The sequence below is a fragment of the Portunus trituberculatus genome, chromosome 40 (assembly GCF_017591435.1).
Source record: "Portunus trituberculatus isolate SZX2019 chromosome 40, ASM1759143v1, whole genome shotgun sequence".
Lineage (NCBI taxonomy): Eukaryota > Metazoa > Arthropoda > Malacostraca > Decapoda > Portunidae > Portunus > Portunus trituberculatus.
Window position 1 is genome coordinate 2,757,501 of NC_059294.1, and position 27,500 is coordinate 2,785,000.

The 27,500-nt window shown below is 39.6% G+C and overlaps 1 protein-coding gene across 2 annotated transcripts in view; it reads left to right on the top strand.

Moving 5' to 3' along the window:
- LOC123516172 (putative neural-cadherin 2) overlaps positions 1 to 27,500 on the top strand; it is a 468,611-nt gene that overhangs the window by 217,547 nt on the left and 223,564 nt on the right. The window contains exon 1 of one of the 2 annotated variants that reach the window (XM_045275339.1): positions 23,341 to 24,072. The exons of the other annotated variant lie outside the window; for it this stretch is intronic. Within the exon in view, the coding sequence (XP_045131274.1) occupies positions 24,024 to 24,072 (49 nt within the window). The 5' untranslated portion in view covers positions 23,341 to 24,023. Of the gene's footprint in view, positions 1 to 23,340; positions 24,073 to 27,500 lie in introns of those variants that run through there. 2 annotated transcript variants of the gene reach the window in all.

Consider the following 27,500-nt stretch of genomic DNA (forward strand, 5'->3'; position numbering starts at 1 on the left):
TACGACCCTGCAGCTGAATGGATAAAACACTTCTAATAGAACAGAGCAGCATCACAAAGAACAGCGGAGGAGTGTGCTAGCCTGTTTTGTTTTACGGTGAGGCTGGAGGGCAGAAAAAGGTGCTGGAAAGCTCCGCTGCTAAAAAGGAAGAAAAAAAAAAACGATAATGAATGTGAAATATTTTTTTGCGACATCACAAGGCGGCGATGGTCTAACTTGATATTTAAGTCATGAAGCAAAAATGTAATCTGATTAAATGCTCGGCCCAAAGGCTTTAAATATGAATTGTGAATCTGCAGCAGAAATAAAGGCAAGAGAGTGCAATACTAAAAAAAAAACGGCAACAAACAGAGTGAAAGGAACTCAGGACAACAGCATCGTCAGAGAAACTCTTTTATCATTCATGTAACTGTATAGAGAGAGAGAGAGAGAGAGAGAGAGAGAGGTTCATAATTCCTCTACTTGTATGAATAACTTAGTGCTGTAAATCAGTAGTTCTTCACATACTTCTTCACTATCTATATTACAAACCAGTGTCTTTTTTTAAGGCGTGGAATTATCTTTTTTTTTCTAATAGTAACGGAAGTACCGCTAATTTCATGCTCTTCCATCACGGAGATATTATAATGTAGTAAGAGAAGAGAGACATTCGCTGCCTGGTGATTAACGTATGGATCAACACTGGAACACGGAAAACACAACGTTTCCTCTACGTGCAACACTGTCCTTTGACCCGGTGCTGTTGGTGGTTGTGGTGGTGACTGTGGTGGTGGCATTGCTGGTGCTGCTGGTGGTGCTGGTGCTGGTTCTCTGTGTGACTCTGTTTATGGGGAAGAGGATGGCTGTGGGGCTTTGGCTGTCGGTGGGAATATTTAGTTGTGTGTTTTGTATAGAGAGAGAGAGAGAGAGAGAGAGAGAGAGAGAGAGAGAGAGAGAGAGAGAGAGAGAGAGACGCAAAATATTCAGTATGTGCTCAGAGTATCCGAGGCTTTCGTGAGTTTAAGGGTAAAAGAAAAATGCATGCTTCCATAATACCTCCCACACTTACGCAAACACTCAGACACATTTAGCTACGCACAAAGTACATTCTTGAAAATGTACACACACGTAAAAAAAAAAAGAAACAAAAAAATCGCACTGCATACACGCTGAGCATGTTTGTGTGCCGGCGGACTGCGCTGGGAGCCTGGAGTCCCGACGAGAACACCACACACACACACATGGACTGGCAGAGGTGGGGCGGGCGGTGGGCCATGGCTTGACAGGAGGGGTGAAAAGTTCCAGGCTGTACGCAGACATGGAGGGCGTGCTGTAGTGAGAATGATGATTGTGGCCGCAATTAAAGTGACATACTCTCGGACTGATGTAGAGGTCGTATCAGTGGTTACCTTTCTTAAGCTTTTATGTATTCATGGTGGCGGCGGTGGTGGTTAAGTAATTCTGGCTGCAGGGGAGAGAGGTGTTAAGGATCAGTGGCGGGGAGGGGAATGAGTCGTGGTTTTGATGGAAGCCGCGGTGATTGGGTTGTCGTCATGCATGTGAACCAACAAATAACTCTGTGCCGAAAAGAGATGACGAAAGTGATTGACTTGGAGGCGATCGCACGGCCCGTGGTGTGTGTTGCTCTAGAAATCAATGATACACTTGGTGGTAAAGTTAAAAAAAAAAAAAAACGTAAATATAATCTGTTCACATTATGATTAAAAGTCACTAAGGCAGCATGTACTGTAAGAGATAGAATGTACTGTAATGTGAAGGTGATGGATGTAGTATACTGTAGTGGGCGTTTCAGTTTCACAATAAAAGCAATGTTGGTAGTGGGATATATGACGCCGGGTTGTGTGGACATAAGATAAGAGGCAAGGAGGAGGAGGAGGAAGAAGAGGAAGACAGGGAGGGGGTGCGCATGAGTCTGAGAGGAGGAAGGAAGGGAAAGGAGGGGGAGCATGACAGGAGGTGCATGGGGGAGGACCGGAGGAGGCCGCCGCTCGGTTTGCTGCCTCCCACAGTCACTCTCCGCCCGCCCAGGAGGACAGTAGGTGGAGACGTCTGCTGCGCCCTCTCGTGACCCGCGCTGTAGTTCCCCTGGCTTCCAGCGTGGCACCTTCTCACACTTAGTAGCGTGACATTCATCACCTAGCTGAGTGACTTCTTGGATGTGACTCAAATAGTTACTTAGAAAGTGACGCTTAACTTTTTTTCGTTCCTTATTATATTTAAGTTGGACAGACTATAGGTCACTTGACTGTTCCTTCTCGGCCTTCAGTGTGACATTCTCGCTATTAACGACACGGTGTCGCTCCCTAACTTAGCAGTGTGAAACTTAGTATATATTATCATATTATTCTTCCTGACACGCTGAGAAATCTTCGCTCCATCCGTGATTTGGTACTATGTCTTCCTCTTCAGGTACTGTGGCAATGTTTCTTACTCTACACTCAGACAGTTCATTCGTTGAATAAATCTACACTCATGGTGGGCAATGGTTGCATAAGTCCACACTATAATTTCTGATTCTTTTGTCGGTGCATTTTTCATTGTTTGAAGGCAAGGGATGAATGAGGTGCACACTTTTTCATTTGTACAATTTACTTTGCTGCGTGATTTTTTTGATTATTCGAAATGAGACTGCTTTCTTTTTTAGTATTCTTATTTCTTTATCAGACTTGACTTAGTATCTGAGTTTACTCTTTGCTATGCCAAGAAGAATTTTATTAGGCATTGGAAATCTTACCTTACCTTACAAAACTGCATGACTCATATGGTTTCTATAGACCACTTCCCCCACACAGTTTGACGCCGATGCGTGCGTCACCAAAGGTAATTGTCAATGCGCAATAGCGTTGCGTCTCTATAAAAATGTTTTGAATGGCGATGCTAGTAGCGTCACCAGCCCGAGCCTTACGCGGTGGTCTGGCTCTCTTGTTTGGTCTTCCAGGCACCACTCCTTAGGGTTATTAAATGAAAGGATTTTCCCCTGTTGAATTTGTTTTTGTATTCAGTAATTATTAGTGTGTGTGCTCTCCCAAACGATTGTGAATAGGGTAAACTAGGTCTGTAGGAATATCAGACTCACATTATTTTTATCAGTCAATATAATCATGATTAACGTACTCTTTCACCAGTCTGCCCAATGATGCTTCACGTACTTGTCATTAAAGCAATACCCGGATACGTTAGGGATGCACCAGTCACTTCACTGAGGTTGTGTTGATGGGAAGTGCAGGGAAGGAAAACTTGTAGGTATACTTTTCAGGTGTGTGTGTGTGTGTGTGTGTGTGTGTGTGTGTGTGTGTGTGTGTGTGTGTGTGTGTGTGTGTGTGTGTGTATGTGTGTGTGAACTGTTTAAGCTGGGATGCCGCCATCAGATGATTCGTCATGTTTTAAGTGACCCACACTCGTGCAATTGACAAGGTTATTCATGGTGTTTGCTGCATGGCGGGCGAACAAAGCACTGGACCGCTGGGGTGTATGTGCGTTTGTGCATGTATATTTATGTCGCTGCCACATTTTTTTTTTCTTCACTTCTTTTTAACTATGGATTTTATTGGTTCTCTCTCTCTCTCTCTCTCTCTCTCTCTCTCTCTCTCTCTCTCTCTCTCTCTCTCTCTCTCTCTCTCTCTCTCTCTCTCTCTCTCTCTCTCTCTCTCTCTCTCTCTCTCTCTCTCTCTCTCTCTGCAGCCGTGCCTGACATACATATGTAATTAAATGCTAATGGTTGTTAGCGAAGCAATTAACTACCTCCATCACCGTAACACACGAGGCACAGCAGCACATAGGCCTAAGAGGGTAATTGATTACGGAGCTTCCGAAACTAATCAGATTCTTCTAGTCTTCTTTTGATCGTTGCTAATATTCTGTACACTCCCAGAGCTCTTTTGACACGTCATCCATCAAGTAATTAGTTATTTTATGCACTGAATCCGAAGTTTTATAGAAGATATAATGTCTTTGTTGCCTGCAGCTAGTGGTTACAGACCTGGCTAGGGAGTCTGGATGCCTGACACACCCTTTCTGGCTGCATGCTACGTCAGGCACGGCCGTTGGTCTCATTACCCGCCCCTCTCTACACTTCCCATCCACAACCCGCCATGCTTGGCCTGGTGTTTTTTTTAACAATTTTTTTTCCGTGCTGGTCGGAGGGGGAGATCCACGCATTTTTTCCCCCTAAAACTGCATCAACGAAACGTAAAATAGAAACCTGCTCAGAATTTTTTTTCGTGGACGCTGTTGTGAAACATAATAGAAATACCCGTTGCTTTATGCCTTATTCTTATCTGATGCTGGTATAAAATAATATATTATTTGTTCATTGTGTATTTGGATAACGCTAAAAGATTTTAGGTGCGAGTGAAATGGAAGGAGGAAACGACTGCCTCCTCCTGTGTCTCCAGCTCACTGAAGGCAGCACGCCGAGTCTTGCCTCATTGCGTTCCGCTTATGTGTACACCAGTTGAGCTTGACATAATTCTCTCGTAACGCTCCTTACTCTCCGTATAAGCACTCGACTTAACGCAGCTGGAGTCCTCGTCATGTACTCCCGCTGCTGCCTCTCGCACCTCCAGCTACGCCTGTGTCTATTCTGTTCAGTTTTAAGTTTTAGGTTTTCTATGATATATTGATTCTGAAAGATATGGTTCAAGTAAAATACTTGTTCTATATTTCCTTTAAAGCCAAAGCAGTAACTGGGCCATCTGTCTCTACTGCAACACTTTGTGAAGGAAAACACCCTGCTTGGAAGAAACTAATTAAGGATTATCTTTTCCAACAGGATATAGTTGTGCTGTAGTAATAACGAGTAAATGAATTCTCTTTGCTATGATATATTGTTTCTGAAAGATGAAATTTAGTAAAATGTAGACTCTTACAAATATTTTTATCTAGTTCTTTTGAATTTGTTTTTCCGTTGTTCAGAGTTCCAAGAGCAGTTTTGTGTCCCAAGCTTTATGAATATTTATTATATCCCACTTTCACATTTCAGTAAATATGTCTTTAGCAAATAGAAGAGAAGTCTCCTTTTAACAAATGGCATATCATCCTTCTAAATGATCTTGAGCATCCTTCATAGACATATCATAGACACACCCACAGGTGTGTGTGTGTGTGTGTGTGTGTGTGTGTGTGTGTGTGTGTGTGTGTCTAGCAAGACAATGAGGAAGGAATAATAGAGGTGTAATAAGATAACTGCCGACGAGCGTTATATCAACTCTGCTCAAACCCCAACACTCTTGGTCGGTCACATTGCCCACGCGAACGAATTGCTTACAGGAGAGAGAATAATTACCAATATTCTTTTTTTATGTTTTCTTCTCACTTCATGTTATCCTGCGCTAGTTCATTAAGCGGAATTAATAGGCGTAATTCTACATGCTAATTTTACTGCTAATAAATTACTCATGATGCGAAATGCTGAAAACGGAGCACATTAGGAAAAAAAGTAACAACTACTCAACTTGGGCAGCCGGGTAAACACACACACACACACACACACACACACACACACACACACACACACATATATATATATATATATATATATATATATATATATATATATATATATATATATATATATATATATATATATATATATATATATATATATATATATATATATATATATATATATATATATATATATATATATATATATAACAGCTCATCCACCTCTTCTGCCTGTCTTGTCTCCATTTTATTATTTTCAGTTTTCTTGCGCATGAAAGGCATTTTGAAAAATAGAATTTCCTATGATTTCGTGTATTATCTTCTGAGCATTTGCATATTACATATTATCTTGACAGGAAATAACTTAGCATTAATGTGTGTGTGTGTGTGTGTGTGTGTGTGTGTGTGTGTGTGTGTGTGTGTGTGTGTGTGTGTGTGTGTGTGTGTGTGTGTGTGTGTGTGTGTGTGTGTGTGTGTGTGTGTGTGTGTGTGTTAATTATCGATGACGCTAATAACGCAGCCACTTCTGCCTTGACAAGTGATAATCATTTAGATGACGCACTTACAATTGCCGCTGTCGTTGAATTGCTGCACTTAGCGACTTTCATTTGTAACATGTCGGGGAAATGCAAAATGGCTGGCCTCGTTTCTTTAATTACGTAAGTGGCGATATTTTGTTCTCGATTTCCGATCATGATACTAGAAGAAACACGAGTTGACACCAGATGGTATGAATAGTAACATTTCGTGTCAAATTCTCGTGGAACGTAATGTATTGTACGTATTTACTTTTTTCGTAGCTGACCTGGTCATTAAAATGATTTGGTGCTGTCGGCAGTGGTGGCGGTGGTGGCAGTAAAGGTGGTGATTGCGGTAGCTGTGGCGTTGGTGTGATAAAACTTCTGGCGGTGGTGATAGATGTGGTGGTAACGAGGCCAGTGGTGGAGGAATGAGTGCGGTGGTAATGGTTCTGGAAATATTGGTATGGTGACAGCAGTGATGGACGTGGAAACGGTGATTGCAGAGGTGGCGGTGGTGGTGGTGGTTGCAGCTTACATTGATAGTATGTGCTGTGGTAACGTATGTGACTTTAATTGTGAAAATGCTTGTGATAATAGTTCTACAAGTTGTATGACGAAGGGAAAAGTTGTTCTTGATTTCCCTCTTTATATGTATATGTAATGGAGAATGTACAATATTTACAAGGATGATCTTCCGATGCCGGGTATGAGGTGAGTCTCTCTCCTTCGGCGTCCCACATAGGTTTTTATGTAGATTACATTTGACTCATTCCACTTCGTGACGCTATCATGTAACCACGCCAGGTAGTTACTGCAACTGTATACGCGGCGTTATAATTCGGGCAATATGTATACCTGAAAGATTTGTTAGTATTTCTGGCTATGCTGACGTCATGTGTGGTTTCTTAGGAATCCAAATATCTAGGTATTTTGGTTAATGATCCGACTATATAAGTGTAAAGTGCGTTGCATGGTAGTTACTATACTTGCTATTGGTGAAATACAAACATAAGAATTCTTGACATGGTAGCTGAATAGCTACAATAGACTTACTAATAGTTTTAAGCGTTGTGATGGTGTTTGTGGTAGAGCTGGGACTAACAACTGGTTTGGTCATAGTGGTGGTGGTGGAGTTGTCACATGCAGTCACCTACATCAGTTATATATTTGACTTCATAATCATTTCATAAGACTTTTCATTAACTAGGCAATTCTTTTAGGAACATAAAATTGAGGCTGCTTCCTCATAAATTATGTATCACTAGTCGTGGCTATGATGTTTCTTGTTCTTGATTTTTTCCTCCACACCCATTAGTCGTTTTAAAAATCGTTAACACAAAAGCTAATTGAGTATGCGTGAGGAATTCTATTAAACACTGGCCATTGTATTCCATCGCAGAGTGCATGTGTATTGCAGTAAAAACCTGGAAATGGAAAAGTTATAAAATATGATAATTTAGTTCTTATGCATATGAAGGTGCTGGGAGTGGAGGATGGGAGCGGGTGGTGAGGCAACAATGGACATGTACAATATAAAAATGTGTGGAGGGAATTTTGTCCATACTGCTAATAGAACATTTATCACGGGAGAGTCAGGCAAACTAATGTAAGGCAGTGACATCCAGTATGCATTGAATAACAAGTAGTACGGTCAAATAGAGATTGTGAGAGAAAGCCGTCTGGTGCAAAAGGACTCTTCTAAAGACACTAAAGGAGAAATGGTAGGAAGAAGTAAGATAAGCCACTGTGGGATGAAGATGTTGAGAGAGCGTTGGACAAATAAGGAAGGGTGAAAGTGGCGACCATAGAAAACAGAACTTGTAATTGATTGAGAGAAGGACGCAGGATGGTAGGTGACTGGGAAACTGGGTGACTGTGTGTATGTGGGTGACTGGGTGACTGGGTGAGGCAGACTCATAGAAGACGCTGCAAAGGGTCAGAGATAGAGGCACCTGGAAGACAGTCTGAGAGGGGAACGGCAATCTCCCAATCAGTGAGCATTCAAGGTGTGTGGACGAGGGTGACGAAGTAGCAGACCCTTCCGTGTTGTGTTCCATTTCCGCCTCGCTGCTCCAGTTGAGGGAGAGATTCACTGCTAATAAAGCTACATTGTATCATGCCAAACAGAAGTTGATCATATGTTTACTCTCATATGATATTAATTGTAATCGCTTTCAATGCTCTTTGCAACTATCCACTGTCAATTAGTGAGCGATATTTTCCACAGTTGAAGGTTTCCACTAAACATGCCAACAAAACGCCGAGCAGAAATGAGATATGATCACTTTTCAGTCTGTGTCCCGAAATGCCGCTCATTACTCAAAGGAATTGGAAGTTCGTAAAAGGAAAAAAAAAAAGGAAAAGGTAACAACATAAATATCGTGTAATTCTTTGTTTTCTCTGTCTTTCATGTGTGTGTGTGTGTGAGAGAGAGAGAGAGAGAGAGAGAGAGAGAGAGAGAGAGAGAGAGAGAGAGATATGCAGACTTTAAGCAGTGAGACTTAATAACTTAAGAAAATGGTGAAAACATATGTAGTGTAGGTGTCTTTTAAATCTACATACCAGTTAATTATTACTAATCTGACGTACTTCAACATAAATCCAACCCATGAATATCTCTTTTTATCACTGGTGTAGCATATCTTGACTCGCAACACCTGGGTAAGATACTTTTCGAAGGGTGATTCTCTTTTTCGTTGAGGTGGTGTGACTCGGCTTGCTCAGGATCAGGAAACACCTTGAACAGTGTCACGTATCTTGTCACTTCTTGCGTGTAAGTATGCTATTATAAGACGGGACTTTCAACTAAGATACGAAAAAAAAGTCCATCGGAGGTATGATCTCGAATGATGTGAGGTTTAAGTAAGTTTTTTTTGTACATTTGTGTGTAGTTGACAACCATTACATGTTTTACACTACAACGGTTATAAAGACCAGCTAATGTTGCTTTCCTGTTGTTTATTTTTTCCTGTGTGTAAATGTTGACAGTCTCTCTCTCTCTCTCTCTCTCTCTCTCTCTCTCTCTCTCTCTCTCTCTCTCTCTCTCTCTCTCTCTCTCTCTCTCTCTCTCTCTCTCTCTCTCTCTCTCTCTCTCTCTCTCTCTCTCTCTCTCTCTCTCTCTCTCTCTCTCTCTCTCTCTCTCTCTCTGCATATAAAGATATCTCTCTCTCACACTACATACACACATACACACACACACACACACACACACACACACACACACACACACACACACACACATACATACACTATCTTTTGAATCATCAGTGAGGTTAGATGTAAGAATTACCTTATTTCTAGTTGACTCCCTCATTATTAGTTTCCATAACATGTGGCCATCGAGTTCGCCTTTCAATCTTTTAAGAGGGACGCCTTCCTCACCAAATCTCCTGTCTCTGATATTCTGATGAATTCCTCCACAGTTTCCCTCATTATTATTTAACTAGCTTCGCATCAATGATAATTTTTGCACATATGTATACAGTGATCATATTCATGTGCAAAATCTTTAAGCCTCTTAATTTGACGTCCTTTTATTGAATCTTGAAATGCCTATCCCTTCATGAGTTGTGCTTTAATAGGTAACATGAACGGGATTCCTGAGCATTTATGATTTAATCTTAATTCTTTGAAACAATTTATAAAGGTTATGACTAAATAAAGCTCCATTGTTCACATTTAAGATACAACGACGAGCTAGTATCTTATTCACTTGTTTGTTTGTTTATTTCATACACCACAGCTAAATTTTATTACCGCATTAGTTGAATCCAAAATTTTATATTCATTACTCTTACATTGGCACAAATGATTTTTTCTTTAATATCGATTAATAGTTAGGAATCAATTGGGGATTCACACTTTCCAAGGATTTCTACCTTGCTACTTTTTGTTTTCGAAAAGCAGGCGTCAGATCTTATCAAGAAATAAATTGATCTTTGTAGTGATGCAATCTCTCATAATTTCTAGATGTCATTAATTTGTGTCTTTTGGTCTTTTCTAATTGTGTTTGTGTATGTGTGCGTGTGTGTGTGTGTGTGTGTGTGTGTGTGTGTGTGTGTGTGTGTGTGTGTGTGTGTGTGTGTGTGACTTTTTGTTTGTTTGTTTTGTTTTATATGTTTGGCTGTGTGCATTTGTCTAACACAGACTAATACAATTGCACTAAGCCTCTAGTGATGACAGGGTCGAGTAAAGACATAAGTTGCAATTACTGGCAGAGAACTTGTAATGACGGACATACGTCTCTGAGATGAATGCTCTCCGTCATTAAGAGAAGCCAGCGCTCGTAACACTTCACGCCACAAAGTCACATCACATCCTCTGATGGGCAAATTGGTACAGTTTAAAGCGCGCATGCGTTCTTGCACGCAAACGCTCACACACACACACACACACACACACACACACACACACACACACACACACACACACACACACACACACACACACACACACACACACACACACACACACACACACACACACACACACACACACACACACACACACACACACACACACACACACACACACACAAATTTAGATGAATAAACTCGCAGCAACAAAGCAACAGTAATGGCTGCAATAGCGACACACAACGACAACAACCGTCAAAATGCTGGATCATAACTACCAGCCGGAAGCATGGCACTGAATGCTCTTGTTGCTGATTGTGAACAGCCATCGCCCGCTGACGGCTGGGACTCAATCAGGGGCGGAAGCAGCTATATAACCATGGGTTTTGTGGGCGAGACTTGCTGTTGTTACCAGACATTCAATGTAATGAACAACGACTCTTACCAAACCCACAAACATGAGTATATAATTTTTGTTTATCAATAATGTCAGAGTTAAATGCAGATTTCCAGGTAAAGTTCAAATAGTAATTCCTTACAATTCACCACTTTTTCCTGGTGTATGACAGTCAAACTGAATGTCGTGGTATAAAGAAATGAATAAAAGATATAAAAAATAAACTGCCTATTGTCGAGAATTACTAATCACTTGACACAAGGAATAAAATGTCGAAATTATTATCGTAAGAAAGAAGTTTTGAAAATGTGGCGGAATACAAAGAAAAGAAGTAGTGGATCGTAGCGTGACCTTAACAAGAGTGGCATTTCTTCCTGGCAGTAGTCCGGCATCTGTGTAGGTGACATTTGGGTCGCTACCTTTGTATCGGTTGCCTCGCTTCTTTTTGTTTATTCTTCTCTTCCCGAGGGTTTACTTTGTTTCTCTGTTTGTTTTTTCCTTCGTACTTTTCTTTTCCGTCACCGGTTTCTTTTCTGGGAGCTTTGATGTGTGCAGGCAACGTTTCTGTCGTGTCTCGCTGACAGACTATGTTTGCAAGCAATGCCAAGCACAGCAGGAACACTCGCCTGGCAGCGACGCTCACGCTCCCACACCAGAAATACGTCTCATTAGTATGAATGGTTATGACATGTTGAAGCTGAGCCCATAACCCCCAAAATGAAGTGGTGCAAAAGATTTTCATATGATATTACATAGGTGTTGATTAGCTCATGTCAAAGAACTTGATTTTTCACTTTGATTTTTTTTATGCGTAATTGAGAATGTGTATGTGTTTTATAAAAGAAAATGGATTATGAAATGGTAAAATATAGATTGTGTGTCTGAGTGGCAAATATAAGGCAAACTCTATTTCTAGGATGGGGCCAATTTTCTGTATATATCATAGGTTTATGGAGGAACGTTGATAATGGCCACCATAATTATTATCATCAAGAATATTTCCTTGAAACGATGAAACTTTTCATATGATGATCCCAGCTTAGCAGCACGAAACGAAATTGTATTAGTTTGATCATTAAATTTCAACTCAAGTCCTCCTTTTGTAAATTTGTACGGATATTAAATAACTTCATGGTGTCAGCTGTAGCTACTTACCCTGCTTCGAGTTGTCCCGTGTGGTATCTCGTCAGCATATCCGCACGCTACTTCCACATAAGATTTATATATGGATATTCCTGATAAACAATTGTTTCTTTATTACCTTGCTTTCTAAAAAAAAATAAAAGCTCCCTCAGCAATTCCCAGATACCTTGACATAGTGAATATGAGTATATATTGATTCACCATTCAGTGAGAGATCTTGTCTGTCTATGACCTGTCAGACACTGTGCTCAGGTCGCTTGCCTTTGATATCAAAATGTGTCTTCTGAACATACATCTTCCTCCATTTTTAGTCCTGACAGCAACAAACGCATAAAATTCAACCTCACAAAGATGAGCCGGATCCAAACATTGCCAGAATCTGAGCGGGTTGTCTGAGACCAAAGGGTAAACAGGAAGGTGTTCGAGCCGAAGCATCCTCAGATCTAAAGTTTCTAAGTCGTCTTCAGCTGAGAAATTGAGATTCCCGTCCGGAAATTTCTCTACTTATTCTGAAACGTCTCAACGTCGAACTAGAAATTGTTACTGATTAGTTTCCAATGAGAGCAGTGTGACTGAGGTTTTTTAGTATGCTATGTACACGTATATCATCTCTTCGATTGTGAGTCCATCCTGTGTTGCCTTTCTGAAAGGTCTAGTTATGCCACTAGTGTTCAAGTGGTTTCGTATCGGTTTCTTCTCTTTGCCTTATTGCTGACTGTACTAAATGTCTGGAAAAATCAAATCGAGTAAGGTAAAGAGTCGTTTACGGATGTTCCCTTCGGAACCTGTCGTGCGTTAACAGGAGAGAAAAGTGTGCAACTATTGTTGCTGTCAACATGGTGGATATTGCACACTAACAAACAGTTATTGCATCGCCACTCAGATCTTTATAGCGATGATCTATGAAGTTTTATTTTTCAGTGCAGCAGTTGAAATTTAACAATGATTTCTCTGACACAATGAAATAATGTCATTGTACATTATTGCCACATAGACATTTATTCGAGTAAATTAGGTTTGTTTAGGTCTGTTATTGACGAATGACTGCGTGATGTTCAATTGTAAAGGATTTGTCAGTGAAATTAATCTCTTTACACAATGGCATGTACGGTTATACGTAGAAGGGAGAAAATCTTTTAAACCTTTCCGTTAAGCGAAAAATCTTTGCTATCACAAATGAAAATAATTTTTGCTGTTGATTTATCTATTCTGAAATCATATTTTTTTTCATTACTGTGGCATGTTCACTGTGAAATGTAGCACAACATTTTTCCTCCAATAAATACTTACCCACAAGACTTTTTATTAGACATTTTTAAAGTTTTGGTTTGTTTCTTATGTTTACAAAAGCATATGAATATCTTAGAGGTACTTTATGACGATACATAAAACAATATTTTGTCATTGTGTGTGTGTGATTCACTGTTTGATCGGGACAACAAGGTTACAACTCCTCGATTTACATCCCGTACCTACTCACTGCTAGGTGAACAGGGGCTACACGTGAAAGGAGACACACCCAAATATCTCCACCCGGCCGGGGAATCGAACCCCGGTCCTCTGACTTGTGAAGCCAGCGCTCTAACCACTGAGCTACCTGGCGTGTGTGTGTGTGTGTGTGTGTGTTTGTGTGTGTGTGTATGTGTGTGTGTGTGTGTTTTTTTTTTTTTTTAACATCACATTTTTTATTGTACTGTGTGTGTTTATCAAGCCATAGATAGCGTTTCTTGTTTCTGAGCACTCGCTGCAAAGAGATAAATCTACACATGAGATAAACAGGAATGAGGATCAAGTTGGAAAGGAAGAACATTGAACAACTTAAACTTTTCCTGTTTTTCTTTAATCCAGTGTTTTAAGGCTTAAATGGCAACAATTTTCTTCTTTCATTCATGTAACCATGTTGAAGTCTTCAGCAAAGACCATAATAAAAGATGTAACAAACTTTTAGTGTATATGCACACGTTTAGTACATAATATGCACTATACATCTAGCCGTACATGACAACTATTTTTAAGTTTCTCAGAATAAAGGCACTCGAAGCTATAAAATAAAAGAAAAGCGCGCCGGGAGTACTATAAAGTGACCCTCACCTTGTAGAACACATAAAGGTTGAATTACTGCCACACACAACTCTGGCTTATGGTATCCGGGAATGTGCTGTGCTTATTCCTAAAGAGAAGTTAAGTCTTCATACACGGCCTCAGTTCTCTATTCCCTTAATATTGATAGCCTCGCTGGACAGGAAAGTGTGTGTGTGTGTGTGTGTGTGTGTGTGTGTGTGTGTGTGTGTGTGTGTGTGTGTGTGTGTGTGTGTGTGTGTGTGTGTTGAGTGAGGGAGTGGTGTGATTCGTTGTGGGGGAGTCGGGTACTTTAGGGGACTGTGCTTGAGGATGCGAGCGGAAAATATATCTTTCTCCTTCCTCCTTCCTCTCCAGCCCGTCTCTTTTGCTTCGCCCGCCCCTTCCTGTCTCCCTCTCTCGTTCGTATCCACTCAACACTTCTTTACACTCTCCTTCCCAACTTTCCGCTCTTATTTATCAAAACGCCTTGTCGGTACCCACTAACACACACACACACACACACACACACACACACACACACACACACACACACACACACACACACACACACACACACATTTTCCTCTCTTCTTTTCATAGTTTTAATATTTTATCCTCCTTTTCCTCATGAATGTTTTATCTGAGTACAGAGTCTATGTTTTTTGCGTCTCTCGTTCATTTCTCCCTTCACCTTTCTTTTGTTATTATGCTTCAAACTCTTTCCGTTGCCTCTTATCTACTTTGTTCTCTTCCCCAAAGATGAAAGGCAGAATGTTTCCTTCTGATACAATGTTCTCTTTCATAAAATAGCAAGGATATTATTTCCAGTAAACTAAAAAAAAAAAAAAAAAAGTGGGTTAGGAGTTTTTCCCTTGGAATTTCCACTTTTATTGTTATATCTCGCCGGAATATTGCCAAGGTAAAGAATGGAAGAGACACTGCTGTTTGTTTAGGCATTTTTCTGCACTCTTGGATTGTGGATAATACCTGAGCGTCCTCCCTGTCCTCCGGTACTGAGATATATATTACTATGCAACGCTGCCTCTAATGTGCTGCACACCTGCACCGCGCTACCACATACACGACTTTGCACGGATGAGTCACTTTAAATGTTTATTACGTTGTTATAAATCAGTGTTGAATAAACGTGCGGCTCACATAGTTGTACGCGAGGAGGATATATTACTTTGACTCTAATGTATAATTCAGAAAATTAGATCTACATGTACAGTATATTTATCTGTTCATCTTATTACGAATATTTGTATGTGTGTGTGTGTGTGTGTGTGTGTGTGTGTGTGTGTGTGTGTGTGTGTGTGTGTGTGTGTGTGTGTGTAAGGGATGGGGTGGAGTGCGTTTCATCTTAATTATCCATTTCTTCTTCTCTTTGTTGACACACAAAATTCTCTGTAAATTGTTCATCATACCAGTGTGACTCATACTTGTGTGTCAAAAAGTTACCCATTTTTAATAAAAGAGTTTGCAATATTGTTCTTATTCGTCACTTGAAAGTGACGAGTAAGTGAAATACTAAGATGGAAAGTAAGTAGCAAATGGACTATCTATGCAGAACCATAAATCTTCTAGTCCATCAATCAGTATTGTGGATGTTTTGCATATTGTTTTTGGCTGAAGCTAAACCCTAAGCCAGATGCAAGCATTTAATCCATTCAGTCCATTCGAATATTCAATCACACCCCACCACACCCACTATAAGATTTCACGATCTGCCACCAAGAATAGAGTACTAACGAATTCATCCTGAGAGTACTATGGCCACAGCAAGCCACAGGTGTGTGTTGGCAATGGGATTAATAACACGAGGAAACACAGCATCCCCTTGAGCCTCTCTGCACTCCTACCTTTAAGCTCATATCTGTGCAGGGAACGCAAAATGTGAAGCTGGCTGCAAATGTTCTTACTCTTCACTGATTGTGCCTCATCTTAAAAGTCAGACCTGCTGAAAATGATGCATAGAAACTGTGTTATTATTTTTAATAGACTTGCATGGTATGCACACACACACACACACACACACACACACACACACACACACACACACACACACACACACACACACATTAATAAAATATACATAAAATGATTTGTGTATTTCATTGATTTGTTATTGTTAACCATGGATCTGGTGGCGGTGGTTGCGTCCCTACAGTGTCCGCCAAACATCGTGTATTGTTCGATAGACTCAGCGATCGTGGCGTTGTTTGCACGTTGTTATGGCCACCGCACTCCAGTCATCAATACACTTTGAGCCTTTAGTTACATCCCATGAGATGATGGACCGAGCAAGAATAATACTCATGATTATCAAAGTGAAATTAATTTAGAAATGTATGACTACCTATAAAATAAATTAAAAGAGAAAATTGATACATAGAAAAAATTATATCTAAAACTTGTTCTGATGTCCGTGTTTTTTGTGTGGTTTAAAGGCCACAAAAAGAACAAGTCCGACATGAATATTTTTTTAAATTTCATCTCTACCATTGTTTTTTGCCTGGTTTTCTCTGCCAAAAATAAAAAAAGAAACATGAAAAAAAAGTATTCTTGGGACGCTGAAAATGTACACAGCATATAAATAGTATCGTCGAGTCCTGGCTCACTCCATATTCATGTATTTTGGTATTCATCGTATTCATCACATGAAACTCTTTGCAAAGACAGTGGAGGTAAACATATTTTTCAAACCAGGGGACTTCATTCATGACGTACTTATTAACACATACTTGTCCTTGTCCTACTAAATGCAAGCAGATCCTCCTCCTCCTCCTCCTCCTCCTCCTCCTCCTCTTCCTTTTCTTTGTTCTCTTCACCTTCTTTTTTTTCTTTTTCCTCCTCCTCCTCTTCCTCCTCTTCCTCCTCTTTGTTCTCTCTTCCTTTTTTTCCTTTTCCTCTTCTTTCTCCTCTTTCTCCACTATATTTTGATGCTCATTTTTTTTCTTTTTGCAATATCCATTCACCTGTTTATCTTTCACGGTGTCTCGTAAACACACACACACACACACACACACACACACACACACACACACACACACACACACACACACACACACAGGCACTATGCTGGACATCCTTTCACACTTAATTCTCAGTTCATAACTCATCGGCTTCTGCCAATATATATTTTCTGCCAGACTGGAGATCCGAATCCGGGAGGTTTAGGTGCAAGCCGAGCGTGCTAACAACGACACCACTGCAGACTACAGAGATGAGCGAAAATAGGGAACAGCTACGAGGAAAAATATCAGCTACGCGAGACCTGCCACCTCTGCATTCTCTTCCCTTCTTCCATTGTCTAGTGATGCTACCAAGAATTAATACATGCAAGTGAAAGTCGACTGGATGTAGTTGTATATAATTTCTTTAATGTGACACTTAATGTGCATTTTATTCGTTTGATTAAGCTACGTTGCTCTCCTCGTATGTTTTTGTACAATGTTTCGTTTAAGTGACAGACACAGCACATGGTTTTCATAGCAACCGCATCTTATGTAATATTTCTCTTAGTGTAGACCAAAGGTACGTACATTTATATCGTGTGCTTTGTTATTGGCAGTCTGCAAATTACTGGCGAAATAATAGAACAAACACACACACACACACACACACACACACACACACACACACACACACACACACACACACACACACACACACACACACACACACACACGCCCGGTAGCTCAGTGGTTAGAGCGCTGGCTTCACAAGGCAGAGGACCGGGGTTCGATTCCCCGGCCGGGTGGAGATATTTGGGTGTGTCTCCTTTCACGTGTAGCCCCTGTTCACCTAGCAGTGAGTAGGTACGGGATGTAAATCGAGGAGTTGTAACCTTGTTGTCCCGGTGTGTGGTGTGTGCCTGGTCTCAGGCCTATCCGAAGATCGGAAATAATGACCTCTGAGCTCGTTCCGTAGGGTAACGTCTGGCTATCTCGTCAGAGACTGCAGCAGATCAAACAGTGAAACACACAAACACACACACACACACACACACACACACACACACACACACACACACACACACACACACCTAGACACACACACACACACACACACACACACACACACACACACACACACACACACACACACACACACACACACATAGACACACCCCTTAAGCCATGAAATATTACAAAACAGTAGTAAAGCAGTTTGCAGAAAATCATTGTTGTTTGTAAAACATCATTAAATGAATTGATAATTTGTAAGAGAATTTAGACATGATTGTGTGGTCTGTGACTGCATGCTGCCGGCTATTTCCATCCCAATATTTTCACGAATTCCAATCAAAAGAATTAATCTTAAATTTGTGTTCGTGTAACTGAATGGAAAGCTTATTATTGATTCGTTAGAGATGCATAATATTCTACAATACATTTCCAAATAACAACCACATTAAACATACTCGTATGCTGCTGTCCACTCGAAATCTCTATAAGAAAATGTTGAATCATCTCTCAGTCGTAGAATTGTCGGAAAACTGGCTCCCCTCTAGTTCTTTCTTCCAGACATTTGAACACTGGAAGGTAAATATAAAAAGCTGGAATTTCTTTGAAGCTACACATCTTTGAAGAAGCCCCGTCAAGAGCACATGTGATGTTTTCGGCAAGTTGAGGAAACCAACCATCACACAGGGACAGACACGTTCAGTCACAGGTGTGCCAAAAAAACATGGAGGCGTACAAGAATGTTGATATGCTAAGGATGTGATATCCCAATGAAGATGACAGATGCGGGAAAGGTACAAATAGTTATAGATGAACAGAAGAAAAAGGAAACAAAATGAGGAAATGGTTGTGGGGTGATGATTAGCATAACACTAGCACCTCCGTTTGATAGCACTGAGATCCCATGGGATGACTCTTGCTCGAAATATTTAAATAACCTCAGGGAAAGTAACAAGCACTTCAGCCCATCAGAGGGGCGAGGGTTGCTGGCAAAGGGAAGATGTGTATAAGTGTGGAATTACTAAATGGATGCTAATGAGACGCTTTAATAATAAGATCGGATATTATTAAGTAAAAGGAATTGACGGCTTGATTTTATTTTTAATGCTTTTAGATAAATGTGAAATTTCTTTTTACGAGAAATGTCATTACAATTGTTAGTTTTTTGTTTATGTATTATCAATATTTTTGTATGTTGTTTATTATGTATTTGATTTATTGTTTAATTATTCATTTATTTACGTAGATAATTAATCATACATTCATTGATTAATTCACAGTTCAGAGGACGTGTCGTGAAAAAAATCTTTAATATAATAAAGCTCTTTTGATTTAATAACGAGTAATATTTTCATAGTGCTGGATACTTATGTTTTCACTGTGCAACAGAAAATAAGTACTAATTCACTTCATTCCAAATTAATGAAATGTGGAATATATCTTATTTGTGAATCTCGATGAATATTCACCTTGTAACTCTTGATAATTTTGAGCCATGGAAATTAATGGCTTCTTGGGGTAAGCTTTTAAAATGAGAGAGAGAGAGAGAGAGAGAGAGAGAGAGAGAGAGAGAGAGAGAGAGAGAGAGAGAGGGAAAATATTCAAGTGACGAAGAGGGAAGGTATATTTAGTGAAATTCTTGGGAGTCAGCAGCAAGAGGAAGAAAATCTCTCTACGATTTGTGTATATCATGGAAAGCAGTCACGCTGAAATGAGGATCAGTGGTGTGCGAGAGCAGTCTTGTCGGATTTTATTGTTACGGAGAGACTCGTCCTGGAATTCCGTTTTTTTTGGGATTGGCAGAGTGGAAAAAGACAAAAAAAAAAAAAAAGAGAGAAAGAAACAAGATGCTCTTAAAAGTCAGGTATTTTTACCATGTAGAAAATTAGCTCTCCATTAAGATAAATACGAAATATTCAGCATAGTAAAGTTTGCGTAAATAAAGTTTTGTTAAACGTCACATTCAAGAGATAGACGAACAAAACTTAAGGTATAACTTTAAAACAATTGATGTCATCGCACTTGCTTAGTGACGGTAAAACTAAACGCATATTAAGAGAATTAGTTTGCATACTTGAAATTTGCCAAGCACAATATGAATAAAGAAGATGGACAGGAAGAGCGTTGCAAAGCAAAATCATAACAAAATCAATATTTGAAATAAGTAGATGTGAAATGGTAGAAGTGAACAAATTCGGTGACCAAGCAAGACTTGCTGGGTTATAGTTGACGCCAGGCACCAATATTCACTATAATCTTTTTGGAGAATTGTTTTCATTACCCAGAATGTCTTGGTGCTCACACTAAGTCCTGCTATGTAGTACATCCAGTGAGGCCAATGATGTTAATAAACGAACGGAATAAAATCGTGGTGAGAATGATATTGATGATGACCATGATATTAGTAATGTTGGTGATGCTGATGATATACGTATATGCACATGCACGTGTGTGTGTCTGTGTGTGTGTGTGTGTGTGTGTGTGTGTGTGTGTGTGTGTGTGTGTGTGTTTTCTTTCCTATGCACATCTAGATATATGGCTAGATGGAAAGGAAAAAACCTTTACGGATATAGATAGAAGTCCCGTGTTATATTTGTGTGTCCCCTGCCAAGGTTTGTGTCCTCCAAGGAAAGAGGTGAGGGTGCTGCCCCTGCCTAGGCGCTGTGAGGTATGGGTCCCTTCCCACCTCATCTTGTTCACCCCAAAAATCAAATGAAACTCGAACAGGGTTTCATATCTCCCCTTCGCCCAACAGAACCTGAGCAGAGTGTGGAATGTGAAAGGGACCAATGGAAGACACGAGCTATAACCTGGAGGAAGGAAAACGCTGGGAATTTTACTGAACATTCAAAGGCGCCATCATTACTCAACGGTGTTGCATGTATGCCTATGGATCAGTGTGTGTGTGTGTGTGTGTGTGTGTGTGTTTTTCCTTTGTCTCTTAAGGAGTAGATACGCGGATGGGTCTCTCTCTCTCTCTCTCTCTCTCTCTCTCTCTCTCTCTCTCTCTCTCTCTCTCTCTCTCTCTCTCTCTCTCTCTCTCTCTCTCTCTCTCTCTCTCTCTCTCTCTCTCTCTCTCTCTCTCTCTCTCTCTCTCTCTCTCTGCATACAGTATACTTTTATATATTAGTACAGATATAAAGATTCATGTAATGTAGTAATGTATGTGTACGCATTCATTAATACATAATGAAAACATAAAAAAGCTCAGTGATGGTCAATTTTAAAGACTAGAATTTTAAAAAGATACCGTGAAAGTGAGTATAAAAACAAAATGTCTGAATGTAACCTAAGCTCAATAATGACACGAATATGAATTTGATATGAATTTTAATCTCATTTATTTATCGTGGCTTATGACTTCTCTTTATTTAATTTTCTTCCTTCTTCCTCCCACAAAGAGATTCCTTTGTTTTGCTGGCTGAGATGAAATGTCGCCACGCATGCACTGAAGAAATGTTACTTATGTGTGTGTTTGTGTGTGTGTGTGTGTGTGTGTGTGTGTGTGTGTGTGTGTGTGTGTGTGTGTGTGTGTGTGTGTGTGTGTGTGTGTATGTGGGTGTGGGTGTGTGTGTTTGCGTGTGTGCGTGAGAGAGAGAGAGAGAGAGAGAGAGAGAGAGAGAGAGAGAGAGAGAGAGAGAGAGAGAGAGAGAGAGAGAGAGAGAGAGAGAGAGAGAGAGAGAGAGAGAGAGAGAGAGAGAGAGAGAGAGAAATGAACATATATTAAAAATTCTTTAGGTATTTATCTGGAAAGTTTTCAAATCTAGTGTAATGTGTCGAGCTGCACCATTATCATCGAGAAAACTACAACACCATAGGCCGGTATTTTGTATTAAGAAACGTCATCTGAGCCTTGCTGTTTTGCTGTAATATTTCACTTCATTGTTTCTTTTTTCGTCACTCTGATAGGCTGATAAACAAGGTAAAAAAATGCTTATGTCACAATCCTTTACCTTTGTTAACCCGAATATCAGTGAAGAATGAAGCAGCACGGTCATTGTGTTACATGTCAAGCATTCATGGTCTGAATAAGTTACGTAGGAAAATGTCATTGTGATCTTTGCTGGATGAGAGATGGAAGGTCAAGCTGGGTGTGTCAAGGTACGAGTAGTGCTCTCACCTTCAGTAATGAGGTGGTCTTGCCTCTGTAGTTGAGTTTGCTTTGGCTCACCATCCTAAAATATTACTACTCCTACTACCACTACTACTACTACTACTATTACTACTACTGCTAGTACTACTACTACTACTACTACTACTACTACTACTACTACTACTACTACTACTACTACTACTACTACTACTGCTACTAGTACTGCTACTAGTATTGCTACTGCTACTACTACTACTACTAATAATAATAATAATAACACTATAAAACAACTACTACCAACACCACTACTACTACTACTGCTGTTGTTGTTGCTGTTGCTGTTCCTGCCACTGTTACTGCTGCTCCTGCAGTTACTGCTGCTCCTGCAGCTACTGCTGCTGCTGCTGCTGCTGCTGCTGCTGGAACTACTATTTCTACTAATAATAATAATAATGATACCCTTATTTTCATAATTATTAATGTTGTTATTATTATTGTTATTATCATTATTATTATCATTATTATTATTATTATTATTATTATTATTATTATTATTATTATTATTATTATTATTATTATTATTATTATTATTATTATTATTATTATTATTATTATTATTATTACTATTACTAGTATTATTATTTTTATTCTTATTATTTTGATATTTTGATTATTTTTTTCTTTTTTATTATTATTTTTATTATTATTGTTGTTGTTGTTGTCTTGGTTTATTTTGGATTATTTTGTCATTATGGTACTGAAGAGGTTAAGAGGGAGATATCAAGACATTTAGACCTTACTTTTGAATAACTCTTAACAACTCTAAAGGAACTGGCAATCCAGTGGGACTTTTTTTTTTGGGGGGGAGAATGCTCTTGGTTAGTCTCTCCTCTTGCATAAAAAAAAAAAAAAAAAAATATATATATATATATATATATATATATATATATATATATATATATATATATATATATATATATATATATATATATATATATATATATATATATATATATATATATATATATATATATATATATATAGAGAGAGAGAGAGAGAGAGAGAGAGAGAGAGAGAGAGAGAGAGAGAGAGAGAGAGAGATGAATAGATATATAGATAAATATAGATACAGATATTAACCTTTGCGGCACAAAATTTTCTGACTTTTCTTGGATTTTTTAATGGTGAAAGGAAATAATGGTTTAGCCATCCTCGATGTGTTCAAACAAACATATTTTGTCCAAGTAATGCTTGCTTCGAGTGTTGGGTCTCATCACATCATGGAAGCTAACCTAAAATAAAATAAGAATTACAAATAATGATGCACCTAGATATATTAAACAAAACTGATAGAAATACATATTCTTTCTTTCTAGGAAAAAGTATTTTGACTCGTGCACCTTCCGGCAGTCAGTTCACGACAACAGTTCGATACTATTTTGATTAACTTGTAAGGAGACTTTTCTCCTGAAAGATACACATCTCTTCCGCAGTCTTCCGCAGCAATATTGGAATAGACACAAGAAATGGAGCGCAATTAATCTCACGTGTCAATATTTTTCATCTGAGCACATTTTCCTTGACCGCCTTTCCCTGCGCCTTCATTCCTCTTCCTCTAACTTGATGGTCTTCGCAATCCTTTTCTCCCTAGAGTTTACACCTGCTGTCATTGACATCTCAGCAAAGTAACGTAGTACGTGAGCCTGAAGTTAGCTTGAGGTTTTACTTGACGCCTTATGATGAATGTGTCAAGGCACCTTGATCAAACCCGTAATAACGCTAAGGAAGCGACTCCTTGCCGTCATTAAACCGCCGGAAACCAGACAACAGCCAGGGGGAGAAGCCGCGGGGGCGCACGGATCGACAGCACAGGTGCCAGTGACGTCATTAATAACACTGATAGTGTGATCCTCACTCGAGGGTGAGAGGAAAAATAGTTTACATAGTTCAGTGTGTGTATTTGGGTTTGAGCCTCGGAAGAAAAGAACTTAGTGCTAGTGAGGCTTAGCTGCTCCTGCCGGGAGGTGGGGAGTGTGCAGCATGGATCCTGGGAAAATATTCCAGATCATCACCAACAGCACGCTGCTGGGTAAGTATTTACTAATTATGTTTTACTGTTGCTTCATTTAGCTGGGGAATCTCTTCCCGTGTTTTACTGCCTCCTTTCTCTCCTGCACACAACAGTGTCTTTTGGCCACACAAACTCCCTCCTCACAGCCTTGCATCTCATGGGTTGGTGATTTATATTTGAGGTTCTTGTCTCTCCTTGCGTGTGTCGCAGGTTATGTTTTGCCCAAGGCAGGAGGCTGTATGTCATTTGGAAACAGGTTAGTGTGTGTTGCTCTGAGGCAATATTAACTTCTTACTTGACATCAACATTAAAAGACACATTCCAGAGTTGCGCACGTGTAGCGGTCAGACAGTAATCCATTTTTAATACCTATACGGTTCTAAGTATTTAATATATCAGTGTGATAAAACTTCATAGTAAGCGTAGCATTAATACATAGATGACATCCCTGAGAACTACATGGACCACTCATACAAAATTAATAATCCTTATGAGTAAAAACACTTGTACATTTTGTTCATTTTTCATTGTAAGTGAAATTTCTAACCTCAAACTTCCTCTGCATCAAGCTTGTTCTGTCGCTGGGAGTACTGTCTGGTGATACTTTATTTGCCCATCAGGGAATGGAAAGCGCCGCGACAGTGTCCCTCGATTAAAAAAAGCCAAGTTTCAAGGTATTTTTACGAGATTCCAAACAGTGAAATGCTAATATTGTGATTCGTGTGCGATTCATGTGATTAGATTCTCTCTCTCTCTCTCTCTCTCTCTCTCTCTCTCTCTCTCTCTCTCCCACCCGCCTGCCCGCCCGCCCGCATGCGTGCACGCAAGCACACATGCACGCACGCACGCACGCACGCACGCACCCCCCACACACGCGTCATGTTTGTTGCCTTGTCTGAGCAATGGAGTCACTGGCATTTAGACTTATAAATGTCGATCACCAGTTCTCAGGCATATACCAGAACATAAGAAAAAACTTTCATACCTCCGCAAGAACTATGGAACTACGACCTTACTGCAGAGGTTGGAAGTTACGAAATGAGGTCGATTATATTCATGCACTGTGTTGCAGGCTGCCGGGCTTTCTAGGGTGCGGAATGATTTCCAAATAATCCTAGATTCATTGTTGAATATTCAGATCACATGAAAACTCTAAAGATTTTAAAATCAGAGATACAACATCTTAATTAAGCACACGTGACCTGTAGAGTTGCAGGATATCTGCAAACGTAATAGTATCCAAGTTGTAATGGAATACTACGTATGGGCAACAGGGTCCAAAAGTGATTATGAACTTCCATATCTAAATGCTGAATTGGGATATATAGCACGTTTTTGTTACATCGTCATCAGTCATTACTATGCACTTGTATTACTTCAGTAGCTGACTTACCATACAAAATATATGTCAGTTCATTTATGATCCTACAGAGAATCTACAGTTTCCAGGACAAGTCTTTGTTTTTTTCATCATTAGACTTGTACTTGTTATATATGTTTCTAGGCAGATACTTAGTTTGTTATGTAGGTATTTATTTGAATAGATAACTTATAGACTACTAGATACATTTCTATTTCCTACTGATTAATAGATTACAAACCAAAAAATTAATAAATAATACGATTATTTAATTAATTAGAGTTTCAATGTTTCTTCTCTGAATAATGATACTTTCTTTTTTAGAAAAATTTGCACTTCCTAGAAATTATGTAATGCATTATGTTCTTTCCAACTTCCGAATCTAATATTCAAAATTTTTTAGATATCATTAAATGTGGAATATGCTGAATACAAAAATTAAGTTGCATGTAGTACAGACGGTGGGGGGATATCAAAAGCATTGTAAATAATAAGCAACAGAAAGAAAATATGCTTGCATACAAACAGAGAGGCTGACATCCCTGCTGCCGTAACACGGCCTACTTTATTGGGAAAAGATCGATCGGTAACTAGTACATGGGAAGCGTGGCAGATGTGAGGCGCGAGGGGAGCGTGTGCTAAGGCTGGAAGAAGCTCCACAGGCAAAGTAGGGCAAGGGCGACAATAAGCAAGGAGGAAATGGAATATTTTCCAATACATGTTGGTTTATGGCAAGAGTGTCGTGCCGCCATCCCTCTTCATTTTCACTGGTGTAGTGGAGCAAGAGATGAATGAAAGATCGTGGCGTGCGGTCGGTATGGAGCAAGGGTCACCAAACTATGGCCCACGAGCTGGATGCGAAGTCAGTTATCAAACCCGCCGACGGTATTTGAGCTTGCTTGATAAAATGTACGGAAAAAGAGACCTTGTGATACAATTCAAATTTGATTATGTACATATTTTGTTTAGAATACCAGGACATTATCAGATTTTCTTGTTTATTATAATGTTTGCTTATTTCTTACCATCCCAAGTATACGGCCCGCGCTCGTCATTCTTTCAGTTATCCGGCCTACTGTGAAAATAGTTTGGTGATCTCTGGTATGGAACATAGATCTAAAACGAGTAAGTGGAAGGTTAATCGTTTATCGTTCTTTTTTTAAGAATACGTTCATAGAAAAGAAAATACAAAAAAAGGCAATAAAAAAAATTCGGTATGAACGAGAAGGAAGCGTGCGCAACGTGAATTAAGCAGAGTGCAGTGGAGAATGTGGGCGGTATCTTGAATGGCGTAAAACCTCAACAGGTGTTAAAGTTTCGCTATTTCGGGGAGCATATTGCATGGGAGAAAGTGAAAAATCGGGAACATGTACTACGTAGTGGTGAAGGTTCTCAGAACTTTACGAATAGTTTCGCAAGAGAAAGGCTGGGATGTAGTAAGTGTTTTAGGGTGTTTTGTAAAATGTGTTTGTGTGTGTGAGTGTGTGTGTGTGTGTGTGTGTGTGTGTGTGTGTGTGTGTGTGTGTGTGTGTGTGTGTGTGTGTCCACAAGAATATCACAACGTTAATATCGGGATGACTACAGAGAGAGAGAGAGAGAGAGAGAGAGAGAGAGAGAGAGAGAGAGAGAGAGAGAGAGAGTGAGTGAGTGTAATAATAATAATATAACATGATGTATATTATTTTAGTTTATTTGGAATGGCAGTTTACAGAATCAGCTGAAAATTCTATACGTGCCACCATACTTATGTATATCGCTATATTCTGACATTTATACTTATCGTTATATACTAACAGTCATACAGCTAAAGTCAACACAACCCCCATGGGGGTATCTGACATCTTTATAGCGGCTGCTAGATAGCACTATACATGTCTGGTGATCTAGGCCCGAGATGGTGAGACAACCCCTGTGTATATTCTTTACCTAGTAACTGTCACAACTTCCGACTTACAGAAGGCACCTAATCGTTGCTAGGTAAACAGGGACCACACACTTCAATAGAGGCCTTTCACAAATGACCTCTGAACTGATCCGGAAATCGAACCCAGACCCTCCCGATACTAAGTCGGGCGTGCCACCACTC